This window comes from Homarus americanus, unplaced genomic scaffold, assembly GCF_018991925.1.
Source record: "Homarus americanus isolate GMGI-L3 unplaced genomic scaffold, GMGI_Hamer_2.0 scaffold15667, whole genome shotgun sequence".
Taxonomy (NCBI): domain Eukaryota; kingdom Metazoa; phylum Arthropoda; class Malacostraca; order Decapoda; family Nephropidae; genus Homarus; species Homarus americanus.
Genome location: NW_024726107.1, coordinates 610,714 through 632,551, shown reverse-complemented (window position 1 = coordinate 632,551; position 21,838 = coordinate 610,714). Strand labels below are relative to the sequence as shown.

At 41.5% G+C, this 21,838-nt stretch overlaps 1 protein-coding gene across 1 annotated transcript in view; it reads left to right on the top strand.

Annotated features, from left to right (window-relative positions):
* LOC121865355 (alpha-amylase 1-like) overlaps positions 1-11,098 on the top strand; it is a 75,739-nt gene extending 64,641 nt beyond the window's left edge. Inside the window, exons 5-8 of the mRNA XM_042364692.1 lie at positions 1,771-1,960; positions 2,295-2,450; positions 2,809-2,974; positions 10,872-11,098. Of these exons, the coding sequence (XP_042220626.1) occupies positions 1,771-1,960; positions 2,295-2,450; positions 2,809-2,974; positions 10,872-11,098 (739 nt within the window). The remainder of the gene's footprint in view (positions 1-1,770; positions 1,961-2,294; positions 2,451-2,808; positions 2,975-10,871) is intronic.
* Positions 11,099-21,838: the final 10,740 nt, after the last annotated feature.

Here is a 21,838-nt window from a genome sequence, read left to right as displayed (position 1 = left end):
TGTCGTTTCCTCCCACACTAAGACACACTACTGGATTGGTACCCTCTCCTTACAAAACCCTATCTATCCTCTCAGCTACATGCCCTATCCCAGCCCCAGGAAAACACACCCTAGTCCTACGTTTCCTATCTCTTGCACAAAAAGTCCTATCTAAAAACCTCACCTGGCTGTCCCCAACTACCACGACCTTACTTCTGGGCAGGGTTTGTACAATTGCCCTTTCCTCTCCCTGCACCACACTTTCCTGCCTCTTCTCTTCCCCGCCAGCTTCCTCCAGCACCTGGTAGGGGTTACTACACTCCACACCCTGGACAGCTTTCCTGAGTCTGACCCTAGTCCCCTTGGAGACAACCACTCTCCATGCCTGCTCCTCCTTCACAGGAGTCCTGCTAGGCAGGACACCTACCTGAAGGAGTTCAGTCCTGAGGGCTTCATTTTCTCCCTTTAGAGTGTCAATCTCACTCCTCAACTGGCCCAGCTGCCTTAACAGAGTGGCCAGGAGTTCGTCTTTCCCCACACTCCGCACCTCTTCCCCCAAGACACAAAGATCCAAGGCGGCCATTTTCCTTGGTCACTAACGGGAGCACTTGGGGGCACGTCCTTCTCCAAGCTGGGTCAGGTAGCAACTGTTGTAATTCTCTGGGTTGTAAGCTGTGGTCTGATAAACAATCATTACATACCCATATCAGGACATGGTGAACCTCTGTAATAAAGTCGGTGTAAGGCAAGACTTACCCATATCAGAACATGGCGAATGCTTTAATAGCCATAGTGTAATATGATTCACCCTCATAAAAGACACAAAGTCATCTTCTTGTAGTATTTTTTATTAACAACAGTGCACCACAACGGATAAATATTATTAATCTAGAAATACTATATATTGGTGATTAATTTTTTTCAGAACTATTGAAATTAAATCCGGTTAAAACTATAATCAGAATGCTGGATATCTGTCAATTTATTGAGTAATTAATAATCTAGGAATTGGTAATCTTTAAAAATACACAGTTTCCTCTTTGATAAGCACGTGGCTTTGATTTGTTTCGGGCCTTTATATGGTTTAGGGTGATCGGTTAAGGCTATTTGTGTAAGCCTTCTGATGTTGACCAGGTGTCGAAAAGTTAACACGAAGAGACTGGACTTTTCGATAGGATAAGGACGAGGTGTGAGCCGATTGACAATCTAGCTTAGCAAAAAGTCTCTATTGAAAAATGTTTGACAATGAAATTTGAGTAGGTGTCTTGAACTATACATTCAAGCTGAACTTCATAAATTCTATAGGTGTCGTGCACATGTGTACATTAAAATTACATTCATCTCGCACATTTTGTACATCTATCCACTGTATACATGACTTACAATGCATTTCTATTGGTTGTTGCCGTATAGCTTCTTATAAGAGAGAGGTCTATCTTTCACAATTTGTAATTGTTGTAATACTGTAATTACTAACCTTGTTAAGTGCTTCAAGACTTTCGTTGTTGAAACACAGTAATAACATTTCAACAACAACGTAGCTTCTTATACCTGGTAGCCATCAACGTAACAAGTGATGGCCAGACAACAAAGAAACGCAATATACCGCAACTCGTCCCGGACACGATCACGTGTTATCTAAAATGGCACATGTTCCTTAGCGACAAAACAGAGGTATAACTCATCAGTTTCTGCCTCCATTAATATGGTGAATTGCATAAAAAAGACGTATTTATAATGGCCATTAAGCCATTAAACTTGCATTAAGTTTTTGTTTTTTCTCGGCACCAGGATCTACGTTGATGCCGTGATCAACCACATGACTGGGTGGTGGCCCGAGGGCACTGGTGCTACCGGGGGCACCTCCTTCGACGCGGGGTCAGAGTCCTACCCGGGGGTCTCTTATTCTGGCTTTGATTTCAACGATGCCAACTGTCACACCGCCTCAGGCAACATTGAAAACTACGGGGATGCTATTCAGGTTGGGAAATTTTTCGCCCTCTGTAAAAAATATTGAATATATGTCCAAGATAAACAGTGTGCACATAACCTCAGGAGCTCAATGTCTTTTAATAAGGAAATTTTGAAATTAAAAGTAATAATCCTTATGCTGGGAGAGTTTGATTTAATTTGCATTTTACTGGACAACAGTTTCCAAAATACATAAGAATTTACATTCATAACCAAATATATTCAATACAGAACAATATGGTTAATAACAACAACATTAGTTTATTATTACTAGAGAAATGAATTTCTGTTTAAATTCAGCGAAATGACAAAGCTGTGAGAGCTTACACATGAAATCTTATCAGGTGCGTAACTGTAAGTTGGTGGGGTTGAACGACCTCAACCAGGGCAAAGACTACGTCCGCAGCAAGATCAGGGACTATCTCAACAAGCTACTAAGCTGGGGCGTGGCTGGCTTTCGCATCGACGCAAGCAAACACATGTGGCCTGAGGACATGAAGGTGATATATAGATACTCTACAGCCAAAAATTAAAACCATACTAGTTTTTCACACTCACTTAAAAAAAAATACGTATAAAATATTCTACGCATATTAAGTTGATAACGAAAGAAATACTGGTAGAATTTGTCAGTAACTTTTTGTTATGTATGATTAGTAAGCATTCCCTGTATTATTACCTTTGTCTTTATTTATTTGTTGTATTCTTAAGCAATTTGTTAAAAAAATTCACTATCATTCTTAACCCAACAGGACATTTACAGCAATAACCATTATTCCTAAACTAAAGACTGTCGTGTTCTCCCGTATTAGTATCCTCATGTTTATGTTTCATGACTAAATCCGCGTATCTCCACAGCTAATCTTCAACAACCTCAGCGACCTAAATACAGAGTACTACGGGCCTGGAGAGAGACCCTTCATCTACCAGGAGGTCATTGATCAAGGTGAGTGTACAGTAATGATGCTCATTGTGATTCTAATTTATATATCAATCAACCAAAGTACCGTCCTCGTATCTGAGGGTTGGCGACAACAGCCCTGTACTCTAAATGTCCTCGGGCTGTTTTTACCAATCCTCCAAGATTTTGCATCTCTCTGGGGATCCAGTTCTTAATTTAATTAATCAATCTCACTCTCTGCCTTCCCCAGGCCCTCCTACCCCTCAACTTTGCCCATTAATATTTCTGTTAGTATTCCCTCATTCATAATTATATGACCAAAGTATTTTTTTTCTGTAACTTATTCTTAACATTCGCCAATAACACGACATTTAAAAAGCCTCGAACCTCTTTCTGGTGTCTGCTGAAAGTGTCCATACTTCTGAACCAAACAACAATATAAATTTTCAGTAACATTTTTCTCAAAAATAAGTTAATGTCCCCTTTTAATGGGTCTTTTACTTTATTAAATGCTGTTTTTTCTTGGCCTATTCTTGTTTTGATTTATTTCGCACATCTACCATCACAGCTAAAGTTACTTCCAAAACACACAAAGTTTTCTACTTGTTTTTTCGAAATAAACAAACCAGATGGACAAATTTCTTTGGACCTCTGAATCTTTTTCACTCAAAATTCTCAAACTAATTATAGTTTCTTTACTTCCTTTTCCCTTTCTAAATCAATATTGATCTTCAGATAACTCACTGCATATTCAAAATTTTATTCTACTTAAAATTATGTTGAATAAAACATTGCAGGCATGACTTATTAAACTAATTGTTGCACTCTCAGGCTCCTGTCTTTTTAGGTAACAATGAAATATTGATTTTCTGAAATCACTGGGAGGATTACCTTTAAAGCATAAATTTTATTGAAACATTTTATCCCATTCTTGCCCATTTGTTTTATAAATTCTGCTGGAAGCTGATCAACCGCATAAACTTTATCATTTTTTATTTTGCTCAAAGCTGCCTCAACTTCTTATACCAGTAGTGGTAGTGTGATGTATATTACCTTTTCGTGTATTACTTCCACGCTATCCTTATCATTGCATTGTTTTTCCCTCATACTCTACCCATCTCTTTTACTTATTTTGCCTCAAATAGAATCTTACTTTTTTTGTGGCACCACTGTTTGTTTACATCGTATTAAAAGTAGCAGAATAGGCAGAACTATTCTCAATACAGTAACCAGATGCATTCCCTACATAGTTAGTTTTAATAATTTTATAGAGTCGTAAGTAGAACGTCATTGGATCCTATCTCTTGTCTGGTGTCAGTGGTGCCACTGCACCCGTTATAAATGGATGCAACTGTTCAGTGTTCTACGCCTAGGTTAGGTTAAAATAAAATGATACATTCAATGCAATGTATCATTTTAGTATATTGGAATGAGTCAGAGCTGTCCAAGAGGCTCACAGACCAAAATCCACCATCTTAAACTTAAGCGAACCAATACATGACAAGGTAATGATTAGTATGATCCACGCACACCTGCACAATATCATTGCATCCGGATCATATAATGAATAGTTAAGGAAAATGGTTAAATTGAATAGCCTACCGGAGATGATATTCCCAGAGAATCCAGAATCCGAAAAATTATTTCAGGCAACATACTCAAGCGAACTGAAAGAAAGACTACAGCTAGGAAAAAGGTATGAGCAAGGAGCAACAGCTGATACACAAGAAATACAAGCGACTGATAGAGACCCCCAGACAAATGACTAGAAGTGACAAAGAGAAGACAGACTCAGCAAAAGGACAGTCTATAAGACAAAGGACAAGGAGGAGAGAAGAGAAGATGGAGACTGATCACAACAGACAACCTGAATCTGCTGAAGATATTAGATTAAAAGGGATCACTACACCAAAACATGGAATCCCAACATCGATACCAACAGGAAGGACAATAGCAAAAACTGTGAAGAGGGGATATACATGAGGACATATCAAGAAAAGTCCCTAAACGAAGAATACGTTTGGTCACTAACCATTATGGGCAAACTAAAGATTACGACCAATGACTTTAAAATATAGACCCGTCAGGGTTTAGAAGAGTCAGAAGCGGGAAACAGGATGATAGGTCGCCACTCCAACTGCCACAATCTAAGTTAAAAAATAACGGACAACAGACAAACAGTAAGAATTTTAAGAATAATTCAACACAACGTAAGAAATTGGAAGACTGAGCGAATTAACCCATGTAATATATATCAAGAAATTGACCCTGGCATTATACTAATAAACAGTCACGGTGAAAAAGACAAGAACAACACCAAACTCTACAACTATTATGTAAACTAAAGAAACCAATCGGGCAAGAACAATGACGGAGTAGCTATAGCGATTAAAAGAAACTTAAAATATAAACTAATCGATGACTTCCAGGATGAATTTCTAGCAATAAAAATAAATGTAACTCAAGGAGACGTAATCATTGCTACTACTTATCTGCCACCGAGACGACCCAATTTAACTGTAGAAGACCTATTAAAATTGGTTAACAATAGTCACCCTATGAATATCTTAGGAGACTTTAACGCCACACACAGGATTTTCGACAATACAAATAATAACGCCGTGGGAAACGCCCTGCATCAATAGGGTGTGTCATACGGAGGCGAATTTTTTTTTTTTGAGTTTGAAAAATCGGCCCATGGTATTAATGATGTAGTTCTATGTGCAGAATCATGTGATATCTTCAGATTTGAAAAGTTTTCATTTTTTTTTTTAAGTAGGTAAATTTTAACTTGAAATCTTATGAAAATTCAGTATTCCCACCCTTTTACCAACACCACTAAATAGCTTATTTAAAGTAAAGTAAATGTATCAGGTTAATTTATTAGGATGAAAATGATCCAGAATAGTGAAACGAATGATCTTGACACATTGATTAAATTTAATATTCCTTTAGAAAACAAAATCATCAAATACAAAAACCGGTTTTACTACTACGACCTGGTGTTGCTGCACACCATAGAGAACATGTCTTTCTTGCTTCTCTTTCTACTCATCACCTCTCTGCTGACCACCTGAGCTCGGATGTAGCCTTCCCCCCTCTCCTGGCTGTACACGTGACTGCTGGCCTCGCTCACTTGCTGTACACAACGCTCTATACTCTGGGTGTGCGAGGGCCAGGCAGGGACATGCATGGGGTTGTCCAGGAAAGCTCTGACTTGAACATTGGTGAGGCTGCAGGTAAGAGGGGACTCACTGCCAGCCAGGATGTTATCCAGATCTATGAGATCAGTGAGGGTCTTGGCACCTAGATTGACTTCAGGAGTCTTCCTGACCCTGAAGGAATCGTCACCAACTGATTCGTCATGCCCAGATCCTCTCATAAGTCTCATATCCAAGATCTTTTTGACTGCCACTCTTCTCTCCTCCTCATCCTTATTGCAGAGCATTGTCTGCAGAACTGCCTCGGGATGAGCATACCAGGAATATCTCCTCACAGTCTGCTCCACAATCTGGAACAACCTTCCTTGGCTGACTCCTCAGGAGCCTGGTTGAAGAGAACATGCCTCGGACCTTCGGAACGATGACTTGACCTTGGTGTTGAACCACTTGGCAGACACTCACGATGAATTGGACAATAAGTCTCAGGTTGTAGTTGGTTCCTTTCAGTTTATGCAGATGAGCGACCCAAATTCTGCAGAACCTGAGAGCTGCTGTAGAGCCACCCAGAATGTGAGACTGGACCTATCTGCAGGTAAGCAAGTCTATCAGGTATGACCCCAGTTTTGATGGCACTGCAAATCATGTAACCATAGTACTGGTCAGTACTCAGGTCGTCAATGACAGTATGTGCAAGCTCAACGAGTGGAAGGCCAACTGTGATTTTTTCAAAGCTCGGATTTATTTCTAACTCAGTGGCAGAGTCCAGCATCTTGCCAAGAGGACCAGACCATCTGTTGTTTGAAAGAGTCTTGCCATCCAGCTCCTTGATCAGATGTCTGAGTGGCAACCTTCCGTTGGTGGAGTGTCACAAACAATCCAGACCAGCTTCCTCCCAATCTTCCGCTCTATCCACTGTATGACCCCCCTTGCCACCCTGTGTTCGTGTTGGTGCTGTCCCCTCCAATGGCCTGCAGGGTCTGGTCTACGTTCCTCTCTGTGAGCCAGTTCACAATGTTATCTGCCACTATCTCAGCTGGTTTCCTGATGTCATCTTTCTCTGGAGTGAAATGCCACAAATACTTCCCTCCTGGTTCACTGCAGCAGGAGTAGTGTTCCTCCTTCACCATGGCAGGGAACAACTTGTCAGAATCTCCAACTTTCATGAACACTTTAGTGTCATCCTTTCTCCCATCAAAGAACAAACAATTGATTCCATTTTCTCTTATCCCCTTATCAAACTCCTCTTCTAGGTTACTGAAAAGTTTCTCCTGAACATCATCAGGTGTTATCAAACCACCGTCAATCCAGGCAGCTGTTGCTATCTCTGCAGTTTTTCTGAGACCAGTGTGGTGTCGCATGCTGGCCAGAGCTATGCTCGGGATATCTTTCCTATTTCGAATCTTATGCCTGGAAGGTTTGGGATCATTATTTTCTGGGTTAGGGACAAAGTCACCATTCTCCTGGTCAGCACTCGGATCAGCCATGGGGAAGTCATTAAACTCTGAATCAGCTTGACTCCAATCATCGGCCTTTTTTACCTCACCCTGGGCCTTCTCAAGTCTCTTTTCCTCGGCAACTCTTCTCCTCTTCTGTCTCTCTGTGGCAGCCTCCTGTCTCTTGACTCCAGAATATCTTGGCTAGAAATCATGAGAGCCCCTATACTGCCAGTCTTCTCTCTCTGTGCTTTGACAAATGCCAGTTCGATCACAGGAATCTTTCAGTTCACGCTTGCAAATACAGGAGATGTGGGCCTCGGATTTACAGTCACGATTGCATCCAAACTCAGGACAGAGAACAATTGGGCACTTGCAAGTAATTATGTCAAATAACTGGTCCAGTTGCTTGGCAAAGCTGTCCTTAACTGCAAGTTTTTCTCCCAAGAGAGATATCTTGCCTTTTCCCAACTGGCTAGCAGTCTCTCACTAATCTTCTTCTGACTTGTTATGACTGGAGGCTTGAACTGAGCGTTAGCCAGAGTGTACTGTGCCAAGACAGCTTTGGTCATATCACTGGCAATGTCCTTTGTTTGTGTAAGTTCTTTGGTTCTTTTCACTGATTTGCCTGATTAAAACACCGTATCTCAAAGCATCTCTCAATGTAGGCAACTCCGACTTCAGGAGCTCTCTCCCAGACCCAAGATAGTGACTGAGATGGCTGGATTTTCGGATTCCTCGTCCTGTCACAAGCAGCCACCGCAAATATTATCAACTTATAAATGCATCAGAATCTGAAACAGAAAAAAATATTGTTAGTTGGGTTGTTAAAGAATGAAGTCAGAAAGCAATGTTCACTATTTAATTGTAATGCACTAATGCAGCTGTACGTTAGATTTTCGATAAATTTCACGCTAAAATTTACCTAGCAAAAGGTTGCAAAATATTGAAACTGAAATTATTTTCTGTTTATATACACTAAAATCTACCAAAAAAATGATGGGCCATAAGTTTTAGCTGATCTTCCCTCCTATGACACACCCTATGCATCAATAAATAAACCTAGGGAAAATCAATCATCTAGGTCCTAACTTTCCAACCTGGAGAAATCACAATAGTACACAATCGACACCAGACAAAATTTTTACCAACAACAAAGCCTTTTTCAATTATCATATAAAACAAGGACCTTTCACAGGCAGCGACCATCTGCCAATTATACTAACATTGTCAACAAGCCTCATACATATACCAATAAAAAAGAGACTGAAAATGAACAAAACAGACTGGGACAGCTACAAAGAAGATTTAGGTAATCACCATTCGATTAACCTACAAGGGAAAACAAAAGTCGACATAGACTCAGAAATGGACAGACTGCACTCAGCAATAAAAACATCTATAACCAAACACGCTCCTATTTCACACTTTAGAACATTACCCAACAACAGACTAACAGAAGAAGTTAAATTAATACAAACCCATTACAAAGAAATAAACAGGTATATGGAAAGACACGGCAGTAACAGATGGCTATATACGACGCAGACAGCACTACAGATAAAATTAAGAGACGCATTTAAGGAAGCAAACAACAAAAAATTTAATGATATTATAAAGGCGGCCGACACGACTAAAGACACAAAAACATTTTGGACTCCCATCAACAAGATGATGGGGGCATAACTAGCAAAAAACACCATACATTAAAGATCAAAATGGAACAAAACTTACGAGGAAAATGAAAGGCCCCCGGTCTCACAGGTATTACACGAAATATGATCATAAATCTACCTGAAAACATCTTTAAAACATTATTGAACATCTTTAACGCATTCTTAATAACCGGTTACTTTCCAGACAGACTAAAATATGCTAAAATGATATTTATTCCCAAGGAGGGTAAGGACAATAACGAAATATTAAAATACAGGCCAATATCTTTATTAGAAATTACCGGGAAAGTACTGAAAAAAAAATTCAAGACTTATAACCCTTTTAACACAACAAGGAGAAAACAAACAATAGATAACATGGATTTATGCCCAATAGAAATACCCTAACTGCAATAGCTACAATAACGGAAATAATGGCAATAGAAAAAAGCAAGGGGAACCAGATCAATATAATTTTAAGGGACGTTTCTAAGCCTTTTGATAAAGTTTGGCATTTAGGTTTAAAATATAAAATATTAAAATTGGGACTTAACGAACATTTGCTAAGAATATTGTGTAACTATTTAGATGATAGGAGAGCACAAATTCAAATTGGAAATTTTATGGGAACTATGTTTATTCTCGAGAGTGGAGTACCTCAAGGAGGATGCCTTTCTCCAACACTATATACAATTTATACCTCAGACACACTTCAACCAACCCCCTTTAGCGAATGTGTAATGTTTGCTGATGATATTACTCAAATAGTATCATACCCAGGAAAATCAACCCAATTTATGGCACGTTCACGGTAACAGCAATAAAAAAACATAAATGACTTTGAGAAAAAATGGAAAATCAGGACAAATAAGAACAAATTCAGGATACTGTAATACCAAAAACCAAGATCAAAACAAGTCCAGTGATAGTAGACCAGGAACTACTGTATACCCATACGACAATGAAGGAAGAATGCTTGGACTAAAAGTAACAAAAAGAGGATATATAACATACATAAAAGATAAAGAACGACAGGCAAGACCATGATTATAAAAATAAAACGTTTTAAGAACCTTAGCATTAATAACAAAAGAAAAATTTATATAGCCCTTGTCAAATCAATTATGGACTACCCACCCATCCCATTGAACACCCTTAGTAAAACGAGCATTAAAAGGTTACAAACAGTACAAAATATAGCCCTTAGATTTATATTTAACATAAATATACAGACCGCATCAATAATGAACAGCTATACAAGAGAGGAAACCTCCTAGCAGTCAATGTAGAAATACACAACAAAGCCGCAAATATTTGAAACAAAATGACTGAACTCAACACAGAAACTTACCAAAACTGGATAAATAATATAGATAATGAATAATTCCAAGAACACAGTTGGCTTAAATCCGCCTGGAAGAAAGTAATTGAACCACCTCCTGCCCCAATATACACATAAAACATTAATAGAGGAAATAAAAGATGAGAGTGACCTACCAGCTCCAGGCAGGCCTTTCCATACAGTGTACCCTCCCAGTCACACAAGGACCTGGGAGGGCTTGCTAACGCCATCGCAGTAAAGAAAAAAAAAATTGTATAATAAGCAGCACTGTATAAATAAACCAATATTAATAAAAAAGTCTGACGACCCAAGGGAGCAAAACAAAGATAAAAAACTAATAGGAAAGATGAAGCGATCTGGTTAAGCCCAAATTCTTTCTACTCCTACTGTATTTCAGTTTCACTACTTTTCTTCAACCCCCGGTTGAAGAAACCTGCCCAAAACTACTCAACTTCCTCGTCCTTAAAGAGTTTTTTAACTCTGAAGGAATCGAGGGAATCATCAAGGTGGAGCGCCTTAAGGTGAACGGTGACCTAAAAATCACCATCGCCAAATATGGCCAATTCCTTCAACTGCCACAATTCACCGACATCAACGGTGGAAAGGATTGTCCACCAGGGGGACAACTTGAAGCTGTGAATGAACTCCCACCCTGAAATAGCATTCATGAACTCAAAAGCAATGAACGAACTTTTCAAGGGACAACTCTGCTGTCTAAAAAAGCTGTCAGAAACAACTGCCCTTGTAGGAAACCATGAAACGTTACTCAAAGAGGCTCAAATGGCCTGGAAAACCGTGCCAGTGAAGCCCTTTTGCAGACCCAAACGGTGCTATAAATACCAGCGCTACGGACACACCACCACCAAGTGCAAGGCTCAGGAGGATGTGTGCTACAAGTGTGGAAGCACCGGGCATCGCTACACCTCCTGCCCCAACCAAGAGAAGAAATGCGTAGCCTGTGCAGCCCACACCCCTCCACCGATACTTATGGCCACAACTCCGTGACTATACACAATACAGCCAGTTTCACCTCTGTGTCCTGTACATAATATAGCCTGTCTCACCTCTGTGTCTTGTACGTGATACAGCCTGTCACACCTCCGTGTTCTGTACATGATACAGCCTGTAACACCTCTGCGTACTGTAGATGATAGAACCTGTCTCACCTCTGCGTACTGTACATGATATATCCTGACTCACCTCTGTGTACTGTACATTATATAGCTTGTCTCACCTCTGTGTACTGTAATGATAAAGCCTGTCAAGTCTCTGTGTACTGCACATGCTATAGCTTGTCTCACCTCTGTGTACTGTACATGATACAGCTTGTCTCACCTCTGTGTACTGCAATGATATAGCCTGTCTCTCCTCTGTAAACTGTACATGATATAGCCTGTCTCACCTCTGTGTACTGTAATGATACAGCCGGTCTCACCTCGGTGTACTGTACATGATACAGCCTGTCTCACCTTTGCGTACTGTAATTATACAGCCTGTCTCACCTCTGTGTACTGTACATGATACAGCCTGTCACACCTCTGTGCACTGTACATGATACAGCCTGTCTCACCTCTGTGTACTGTACAGGATACTGCCAGTCTCACCTCTGTGTACTGTACATGATTATAGCCTGTCTCACGTCTGTGTACTGTAATGATACAGCCTGTCTCACCTCTGTGTACTGTACATGATACAGCCTGTCACACCTCTGTGCACTGTACATGATACAGCCTGTCTCTCTTCTGTGTACTGTACATGATACTGCCTGTCTCACCTCTGTGTACTGTACATGATTATAGCTTGTCACAACTCTGTGTACTGTACACGATACAGCTTGTTTCACCTCTGTGTACTGATATAGCCTGTACATGATACAGCCTGTCTTACCTCTGTGTACTGTAATGATAAAGCCTGTCAAGCATCTGTGTACTGTACATGATATAGCTTGTCTCACCTCTGTGTACTGTACATGATACAGCCGGTCTCACCTCGGTGTACTGTACATGATACAGCCTGTCTCACCTCTCTGTACTGTAATGATACAGCCTGTCACACCTCTGTGTACTGTACATGATTCAGCTTGCCTCACCTCTGTGTGCTGTACATGATACAGCTTGTCTCACCTCTGTGTACTGTACATGATATAGCCCGTCTCACCTCTGTGTTCTGTACATGATAGAGCCTGTCTCACCTCTGTTTACTGTACATGAGATAGCCTGTCTCACCTCTGTGTACTGTACATGATATGGCCTGTCTCACTTCTGTGTTTCTGTACATGAAATAGCCTGTCTCACTTCTGTGTACTGTAATGATACAGCCTGTCTCACCTCTGTGTACTGTACATGGTAGAGCCTGTAACACCTCTGTGTACTGTACATGATACAGCTTTTCTCACCTCTGTGAATTGTACATGATACAGCTTGTCTCACCTCTGTGTATTGTACATATACAACCTGTCTCACATCTGCATACTGTACATGATACAGCCTGTCACACCTCTGTGCACTGTACATGATACAGCTTGTCTCATCTCTGTGTACTGTACATGATATAGCCCATCTCACCTGTGTGTACTGCACATGATACAGCTTGTCTCACCTCTGTGTACTGTGCTTGATATAGCCTGTCTCACCTTTGTGTACTGTAAATGATATAGCTTGTCAAACCTCTGTGTACCCAACATGATATAGCCTGTCACATCTCTGTGTACTGTACAAGATACAGCCTGTCTACCTTTGTGTTCTGTACATGGTATAGCCTGTCTCACCTCTGTGCTCTGTACATGATATATCCTGTCTCACCTCTGTGTACTGTAATTGATACAGCCTGTCTCACCTTTGTGTACTGTACATTTTACAACCTGTCTCATATCTGTGTTCTGTACATGATATAGCCTGTCTCACCTCTGTGTTCTGTATATGATACTGCCTGTCTCATCTCTGTGTATTGTAATGATACAGCCTGTCACACCTCTGTGTACTGTACATGATACAGCTTGTCTCACCTCTGTGTTCTGTACATGATATAGACTGTCTCACCTCTGTATATTGTAATGATACAGCCTGTCACACCTCTGTGTACTGTACATGATACAGCTTGTCTCACCTCTGTGTACTGTGCATGATATAGCCTGTCATACCTCTGTGTTCTGTACATGATATAGCCTGTCTCACCTTTGTGTACTGAAAATGATATAGCCTGTCACACCTCTGTGTAACGAACATGATATAGCCTGTCACATCTCTGTGTACTGTACATGATACAGCCTGTCTCATCTTTGTGTATTGTAATGATACAGCCTGTCACACCTCTGTGTACCGTACATAATACAGCTTGTCTCACCTCTGTGTTCTGTACATGATATAGCCTGTCTCACCTCTGTGTACTGTACATGATATAGCCTGTCTCACCTCTGTGTACTGTACATGATACAGCCTGTCTCACCTTTGTGTACTGTACATGATACAACCTGTCTCATCTCTGTGTACTGTACATGGTTTAGCCTGTCTCACCTCTGTGTACCGAACATGATATAGCCTGTCACATCTCTGTGTACTGTACATGATACAGCCGGTCTACCTCTGTGGTCCGTACATGATATAGCCTGTCTCACCTCTGTGTTCTATATATGATACAGCCTGTCTCATCTCTGTGTATTGTAATGATACAGCCTGTCACACCTCTGTGTACTGTACGTGATACAGCTTGTCTCACCTCTGTGTTCTGTACATGATAGAGCCTGTCTCACCTCTGTGTACTGTACATGATATAGCCTGTCTCACCTCTGTGTACTGTACATGATATAGCCTGTCAAACTTTTGTGTTCTGTACATGATATAGCCTGTCTCACTTCTGTGTACTGTATATGATACAGCCTGTCTCACCTCTGTGTACTGTAATGATACAGCCTGTCTCACCTTTGTGTACTGTACATGATACAACCTGTCTCATCTCTGTGTATTGTAATGATACAGCCTGTCTCACCTTTGTGTACTGTACATGATACAACCTGTCTCATCTCTCTGTATTGTAATGATACAGCCTGTCACACCTCTGTGTACTGTACATGATACAGCTTGTCTCGCCTCTGTGTTCTGTACATGATATAGCCTGTCTCACCTCTGCGTACCGAACATGATATAGCCTGTCACATCTCTGTGTACTCTACATGATACAGCCTGTCTACCTCTGTGTTCTGTATATGATACAGCCTGTCTCATCTCTGTGTATTGTAATGATACAGCCTGTCACACCTCTGTGTTCTGTACATGATATAGCCTGTCTCACCTCTGTGTACTGTACATGATATAGTCTGTCTCACCTCTGTGTACTGTACATGATATAGCCTGTCTAACTTTTGTGTTCTGTACATGATATGGCCTGTCTCACCTCTGTGTACTGTACATGATATAGCCTGTCTCACCTCTGTTTCCTGTACATGATACAGCCTGTCTTACCTCGGTGTACTGTAATGATACAGCCTGTCTCACCTCTGTGTACTGTAATGATACAGCCTGTCTCACCTCTGTGTACTGTATTTGATACAGCCTGTCTCACCTCTGTGTACTGAAATGATACAGCCTGTCTCACCTCGGTGTACTGCAAAGATACAGCCTGTCGCACCTCAGTGTACTCTACATGATACAGCCTGTCTCACCTGTGTGTTCTGTACATGATATGGCCTGTCTCACCTCTGTGTACTGTACATGATATAGCCTGTCTCACCTCTGTGTACTGTAATGATACAGCCTGTCACACCTCTGTGTACTGTACATGAAACAGCCTGTCTTCCTCTGTGTTCTGTACATGATATAGCCTGTCTAACCTCTGTGTTCTGTATATGATACAGCCTGTCTCACCTCTGTGTACTGTAATGATACAGCCTGTCTCACCTCTGTGTACTGTAATGATACAGCCTGTCGCACCTCTGTGTTCTGTACATGATATGGCCTGTCTCACCTCTGTGTACTGTACATGATATAGCCTGTCTCACCTCTGTTTCCTGTACATGATACAGCCTGTCTTACCTCGGTGTACTGTAATGATACAGCCTGTCTCACCTCTGTGTACTGTAATGATACAGCCTGTCTCACCTCTGTGTACTGTAATAATTCAGCTTGTTTCACCTATGTGTACTGTACATGGTTAAGCCTGTCTCACCTCTGTGTACTGTACATGATATAGCCTGTCACACCTCTGTGTTCTGTACATGATATAGCCTGTCTCACCTGTGTGTACTGTACATGATACAGCCTGTCTCACCTTTGTGTACTTTCCATGATACATCCTGTCTCATCTCTGTGTACTGTACATGATATAGCCTGTCTCACATCTGTGTACCGAACATGATATAGCCTGTCACATCTCTGTGTACTGTACACGATACAGCCTGTCTACCTCTGTGTTCTGTACATGATAATTGATATAGCCTGTCTCACCTCTGTGTACTGTATATGATACAGCCTGTCTCAGCTCTGTGTACTGTAATGATATAGCCTGTCTCATCTCTGTGTATTGTAATGATACAGCCTGTCACACCTCTGTGTATTGTACATGATACAACCTGTCTCACATCTGTGTACTGTACATGATACAGCCTGCCACATCTCTGTGCACTGTACAAGATACAGCTTCTCTCACTAACGTGTACTGTACATTATATAGCCTGTCTCACCTCTGTGTCCTGTACATGATTCAGCTAGTCTCACCTCTGTGTACTGTACATAATACAGTTTGTCTCACCTCTGTGTACTGTACATGATATAGCCTGTCTCACCTCTGTGTACTGTACATGAAACAGCCTGTCTCACCTCTGTGTACTGTACATGATATAGCCTGTCTCCCCTCTGTGTACTGTACATGATATAGCCTGTCTCACTTCTGTGTTTCTGTAGATGATATACGCTGTCTCACCTCTGTGTACTGTAATAATACAGCCTGTCTCACCTTTGTGTACTGTACATGATAGAGCCTGTCACACCTTTCTGTACTGTACATGATACAGCTTTTCTCACGTTTGTGTACTGTACATGATACAGCTTGTCTCACCTCTGTGTATTGTACATGATACAATCTGTCTCACATCTGCATATTGTACATGATTCAGCCTGCCACACGTCTGTGCACTGTACATGATACAGCTTGTCTCATTTATGTGTACTGTACATGATATAGCCCATCTCACCTCTGTGTACTGTACATGATAAAGCTTGTCTCACGTGTGCGTCCTGTGCATGATATAGCCTGTCTCATCTCTGTGCACTGTAATGATAGAGCCTCTCTCACGTCTGTGTCCTGTACATGATATAGCCTGTCTCACCTGTGTGTACTGTAATGATATGGCCTGTCTCACCTCTGTGTTCTGTACATTATATAGACTGTCTCACCTTTGTGTTCTGTACATGATATAGCCTGTCTCACCTCAGTGTACTGTACATGATATAGCCTTTCTCACCTCTGTGTACTCTAATGATATGGCCTGTCTCACCTCTGTGTACTGTACATAATATAGCCTGTCTCACCTCTGTGTTCTGTACATTATACAGCCTGTCTCACCTGTGTGTTCTGTACATGATATAGCCTGTTTCACCTCTGTGTATTGTACATGATATAGCCTGTCTCATCTCTGTGTCCTGTACAACATACAGCCTGTCTCACCTATGTGTACTGTACATGATATATCCTGTCTCACCTCTGTGTACTGTACATGGTAGAGCCTGTCACACCTCTGTGTACTGTACATGATACAGCTTTTCTCACCTCTGTGTACTGTACATGATACAGCCTGCCACATCTCTGTGTACTGTACATGATACAGCCTGCCACATCTCTGTGTACTGTACATGATATATAGCCTGTCTCACTTCTGTGTTTTTGTACATGAAATAGCCTGTCTCACTTCTGTGTAATGTAATGATACAGCCTGTCTCACCTCTGTGTACTGTACATGGTAGAGCCTGTCACACCTCTGTGTACTGTACATGATACAGCTTTTCTCACCTTTGTGTACTGTACATAATATAGCCTGTCTCACCTCTGTGTACAGTACATGATACAGCCTGCCACATCTCTGTGTACTGTACATGATATATAGCCTGTCTCACTTCCGTGTTTCTGTACATGAAATAGCCTGTCTCACTTCTGTGTACTGTAATGATACAGCCTGTCTCACCTCTGTGTACAGTACATGGAAGAGCTTGTCACACCTCTGTGTACTGTACATGATACAGCTTTTCTCACCTCTGTGTACTGTACATGATACAGCCTGCCACATCTCTGTGCACTGTACAAGATACATGCTTGTCTCACCTCTGTGTACTCTACATTATATAGCCTGTCTCACCTCTGTGTTCTGTACATTATATAGCCTGTCTCACCTCTGTGTTCTGTACATGATATTGCCTGTCTCATCTCTGTGCACTGTAATGATAGAGCCTCTCTCACCTCTGTGTCCTGTACATGGTAGAGCCTGTCACACCTCTGTGTACTGTACATGATACAGCTTTTCTCACCTCTGTGTACTGTACATGATACAGCCTGCCACACCTCTGTGCACTGTACAAGATACACCTTGTCTCACCTATGTGTACTGTACATTATATAGCCTGTCTCACCTCTGTGTGCTGTACATGATTCAACTAGTCTCACCTCTGTGTACTGTACATGATACAGTTTGTCTCACCTCTGTGTACTGTACATGATATAGCCTGTCTCACCTCTTTGTACTGTACATGTAACTGCCTGTCTCACCTCTGTGTACTGTACATGATATAGCCTGTCTCACTTCTGTGTTTCTGTAGATGATATACGCTGTCTCACCTCTGTGTACTGTAATAATACAGCCTGTCACACTTCTGTGTACTGTACATGATACTGCTTTTCTCACCTTTGTGTACTGTACATGATACAGCTTGTCTCACCTCTGTGTATTGTACATGATACAACCTGTCTCACATCTGCATATTGTACAATGTACATGATACAGCCTGCCACACCTCTGTGCACTGTACATGATACAGCTTGTCTCATCTATGTGTACTGTACATGATATAGCCCATCTCACATCTCTGTACTGTACATGATAAAGCTTGTCTCATCTGTGTGTCCTGTGCATGATATAGCCTGTCTCATCTCTGTTCACTGTAATGAAAGAGCCTCTCTCACCTCTGTGTCCTGTACATTATATAGCCTGTCATACCTCTGTGTACTGTACATGATATAGCCTGTCTCACCTCTGTGTACTGTACATGATATAGCCTGTCTCACCTCTGTGTACTGTACATGATATAGCCTGTCTCACCTCTGTGTACTGTACATGATATACCCTGTCTCACCTCTGTATACTGTACATGATATAGCCTGTCTCACCTCTGTGTACTGTACATGATATAGCCTGTCTCACCTCTGTGTACTGTACATGATATAGCCTGTCTCACCTCTGTGTACTGTACATGATATAGCCTGTCTCACCTCTGTGTACTCTAATGATATGGCCTGTCTCACCTCTGTGTACTGTACATAATATAGCCTGTCTCACCTCTGTGTTCTGTACATTATATAGCCTGTCTCACCTCTGTGTACTGTACATGATATAGCCTGTCTCACCTCTGTGTTCTGTACATGATATAGCCTGTCTCACCTCTGTGTACTGTACATGATATAGCCTGTCTCACCTCTGTGTACTCTAATGATATGGCCTGTCTCACCTCTGTACTGTACATAATATAGCCTGTCTCACCTTGTGTTCTGTACATTATATAGCCTGTCTCACCTCTGTGTTCTGTACATGGTATAGCCTTTCTCACCTCTGTGTACTGTACATGATATAGCCTGTCTCATCTCTGTGTCCTGTACATCATACAGCCTGTCTCACCTCTGTGTACTGTACTTGATACAGCCTGTCTCAACTGTGTGTTCTGTACATGATATGGCCTGTCTCACCTCTGTGTACTTTACATGATATAGCCTGTCTCACCTTTGTTTACTGTACATGATAAACCTTGTCTCACCTCTGTGTACTGTGTATGACATAGCATGTCACACCTGTGTGTTCTGTACACGATATAGCCAGTCTCACCTCTGTGTACTGTACATGATACAGCCTGCCACATCTCTGTGTAGTGTACAAGATACATGCTTGTCTCACCTCTGTGTACTCTACATTATATAGCTTGTCTCACCTCTGTGTTCTGTACATTATATAGCCTGTCTCACCTCTGTGTACTGTACATGATATAGCCTGTCTCATCTCTGTGCACTGTAATGATAGAGCCTCTCTCACCTCTGTGTCCTGTACATGATATAGCCTGTCTCACCTCTGTGTACTGTAATGATATGGCCTGTCTCACCTCTGTGTACTGTACATGATATAGCCTGTCTCATCTCTGTGCACTGTACATGTTATAGCCTGTCTCTCCTCTGTGTTCTGTACATTATACAGCTTTTCTCACCTCTGTGTCCTGTACATGATATAGCCTGTCTCACCTCTGTGTACTGTATTGATATAGCCTGTCTCACCTCTGTTTACTGTACAAGATAAAGCTTGTCTCACCTCTGTGTACTGTGCATGATATAGCCTGTCACACCTGTGTGTTCTGTACATGATACAGCTTGTCTCACCTCTGTGTCCTGTACATGATATAGCCTGTCTCACCTCTGTGTACTGTAATGATACAGCCTGTCTCACATCTGTGTACTATACATGGTTGAGCCTGTCACACCTCTGTGTACTGTACATGATACAGATTTTCTCACCTCTGTGTACTGTACATGATACAGCCTGCCACACCTCTGTGCACTGTACAAGATACACCTTGTCTCACCTATGTGTACTGTACATTATATAGCCTGTCTCACCTCTGTGTGCTGTACATGATTCAACTAGTCTCACCTCTGTGTACTGTACATGATATAGCCTGTCTCACCTCTTTGTACTGTACATGTAACAGCCTGTCTCACCTCTGTGTACTGTACATGATATAGCCTGTCTCCCCTCTGTGTACTGTACATGATATAGCCTGTCTCACTTCTGTGTTTCTGTAGATGATATACGCTGTCTCACCTCTGTGTACTGTAATAATACAGCCTGTCTCACCTCTGTGTACTGTACATGATAGAGCCTGTCACACCTCTGTGTACTGTACATGATACTGCTTTTCTCACCTTTGTGTACTGTACATGATACAGCTTGTCTCACCTCTGTGTATTGTACATGATACAACCTGTCTCACATCTGCATATTGTACAATGTACATGATACAGCCTGCCACACCTCTGTGCACTGTACATGATACAGCTTGTCTCATCTATGTGTACTGTACATGATATAGCCCATCTCACATCTCTGTACTGTACATGATAAAGCTTGTCTCATCTGTGTGTCCTGTGCATGATATAGCCTGTCTCATCTCTGTTCACTGTAATGAAAGAGCCTCTCTCACCTCTGTGTCCTGTACATTATATAGCCTGTCTACCTCTGTGTACTGTACATGATATAGCCTGTCTCACCTCTGTGTACTGTACATGATATAGCCTGTCTCACCTCTGTGTACTGTACATGATATAGCCTCACACCTCTGTGTACTGTACATGATACACCCTGTCTCACCTCTGTGTACTGTACATGATATAGCCTGTCTCACCTCTGTGTACTGTACATGATATAGCCCTGTCTCACCTCTGTGTACTGTACATGATATAGCCTGTCTCACCTCTGTGTACTGTACATGATATAGCCTGTCTCACCTCTGTGTACTGTACATGATATAGCCTGTCTCACCTTTGTGTACTGTACATGATATAGCCTGTCTCACCTCTGTGTACTGTACATGATATAGCCTGTCTCACCTTGTGTTGTACATGATATAGCCTGTCTCACCTCTGTGTACTGTACATGATATAGCCTGTCTCACCTCTGTGTACTGTACATGATATAGCCTGTCTCACCTCTGTGTACTGAAGCCCCACACCTCTGTACTGTACATGATATAGCTGTCTCACCTCTGTGTACTGTACATGATATAGCCTATCTCACCTCTCTGTACATGTGATAAAGCTTGTCTCACTCTGTGTGTACTGTACATGATATAGCCTGTCTCACCTCTGTGTACTGTAATGATATAGCCTCTCACCTCTGTGTACTGTACATGATATAGCCTGTCTCACCTCTGTGTACTGTACATGATATAGCCTGTCTCACCTCTGTGTACTGTACATGATATAGCCTGTCTCACCTGTACTGTACATGATATAGCCTGTCTCACCTCTGTGTACTGTACATGATATAGCCTGTCTCACTTCTGTGTACTGTACATGATATAGCCTGTCTCACCTCTGTGTACTGTACATGATATAGCTTGACCACTCTGTACTGTACATGATATAGCTGTCTCACCTCT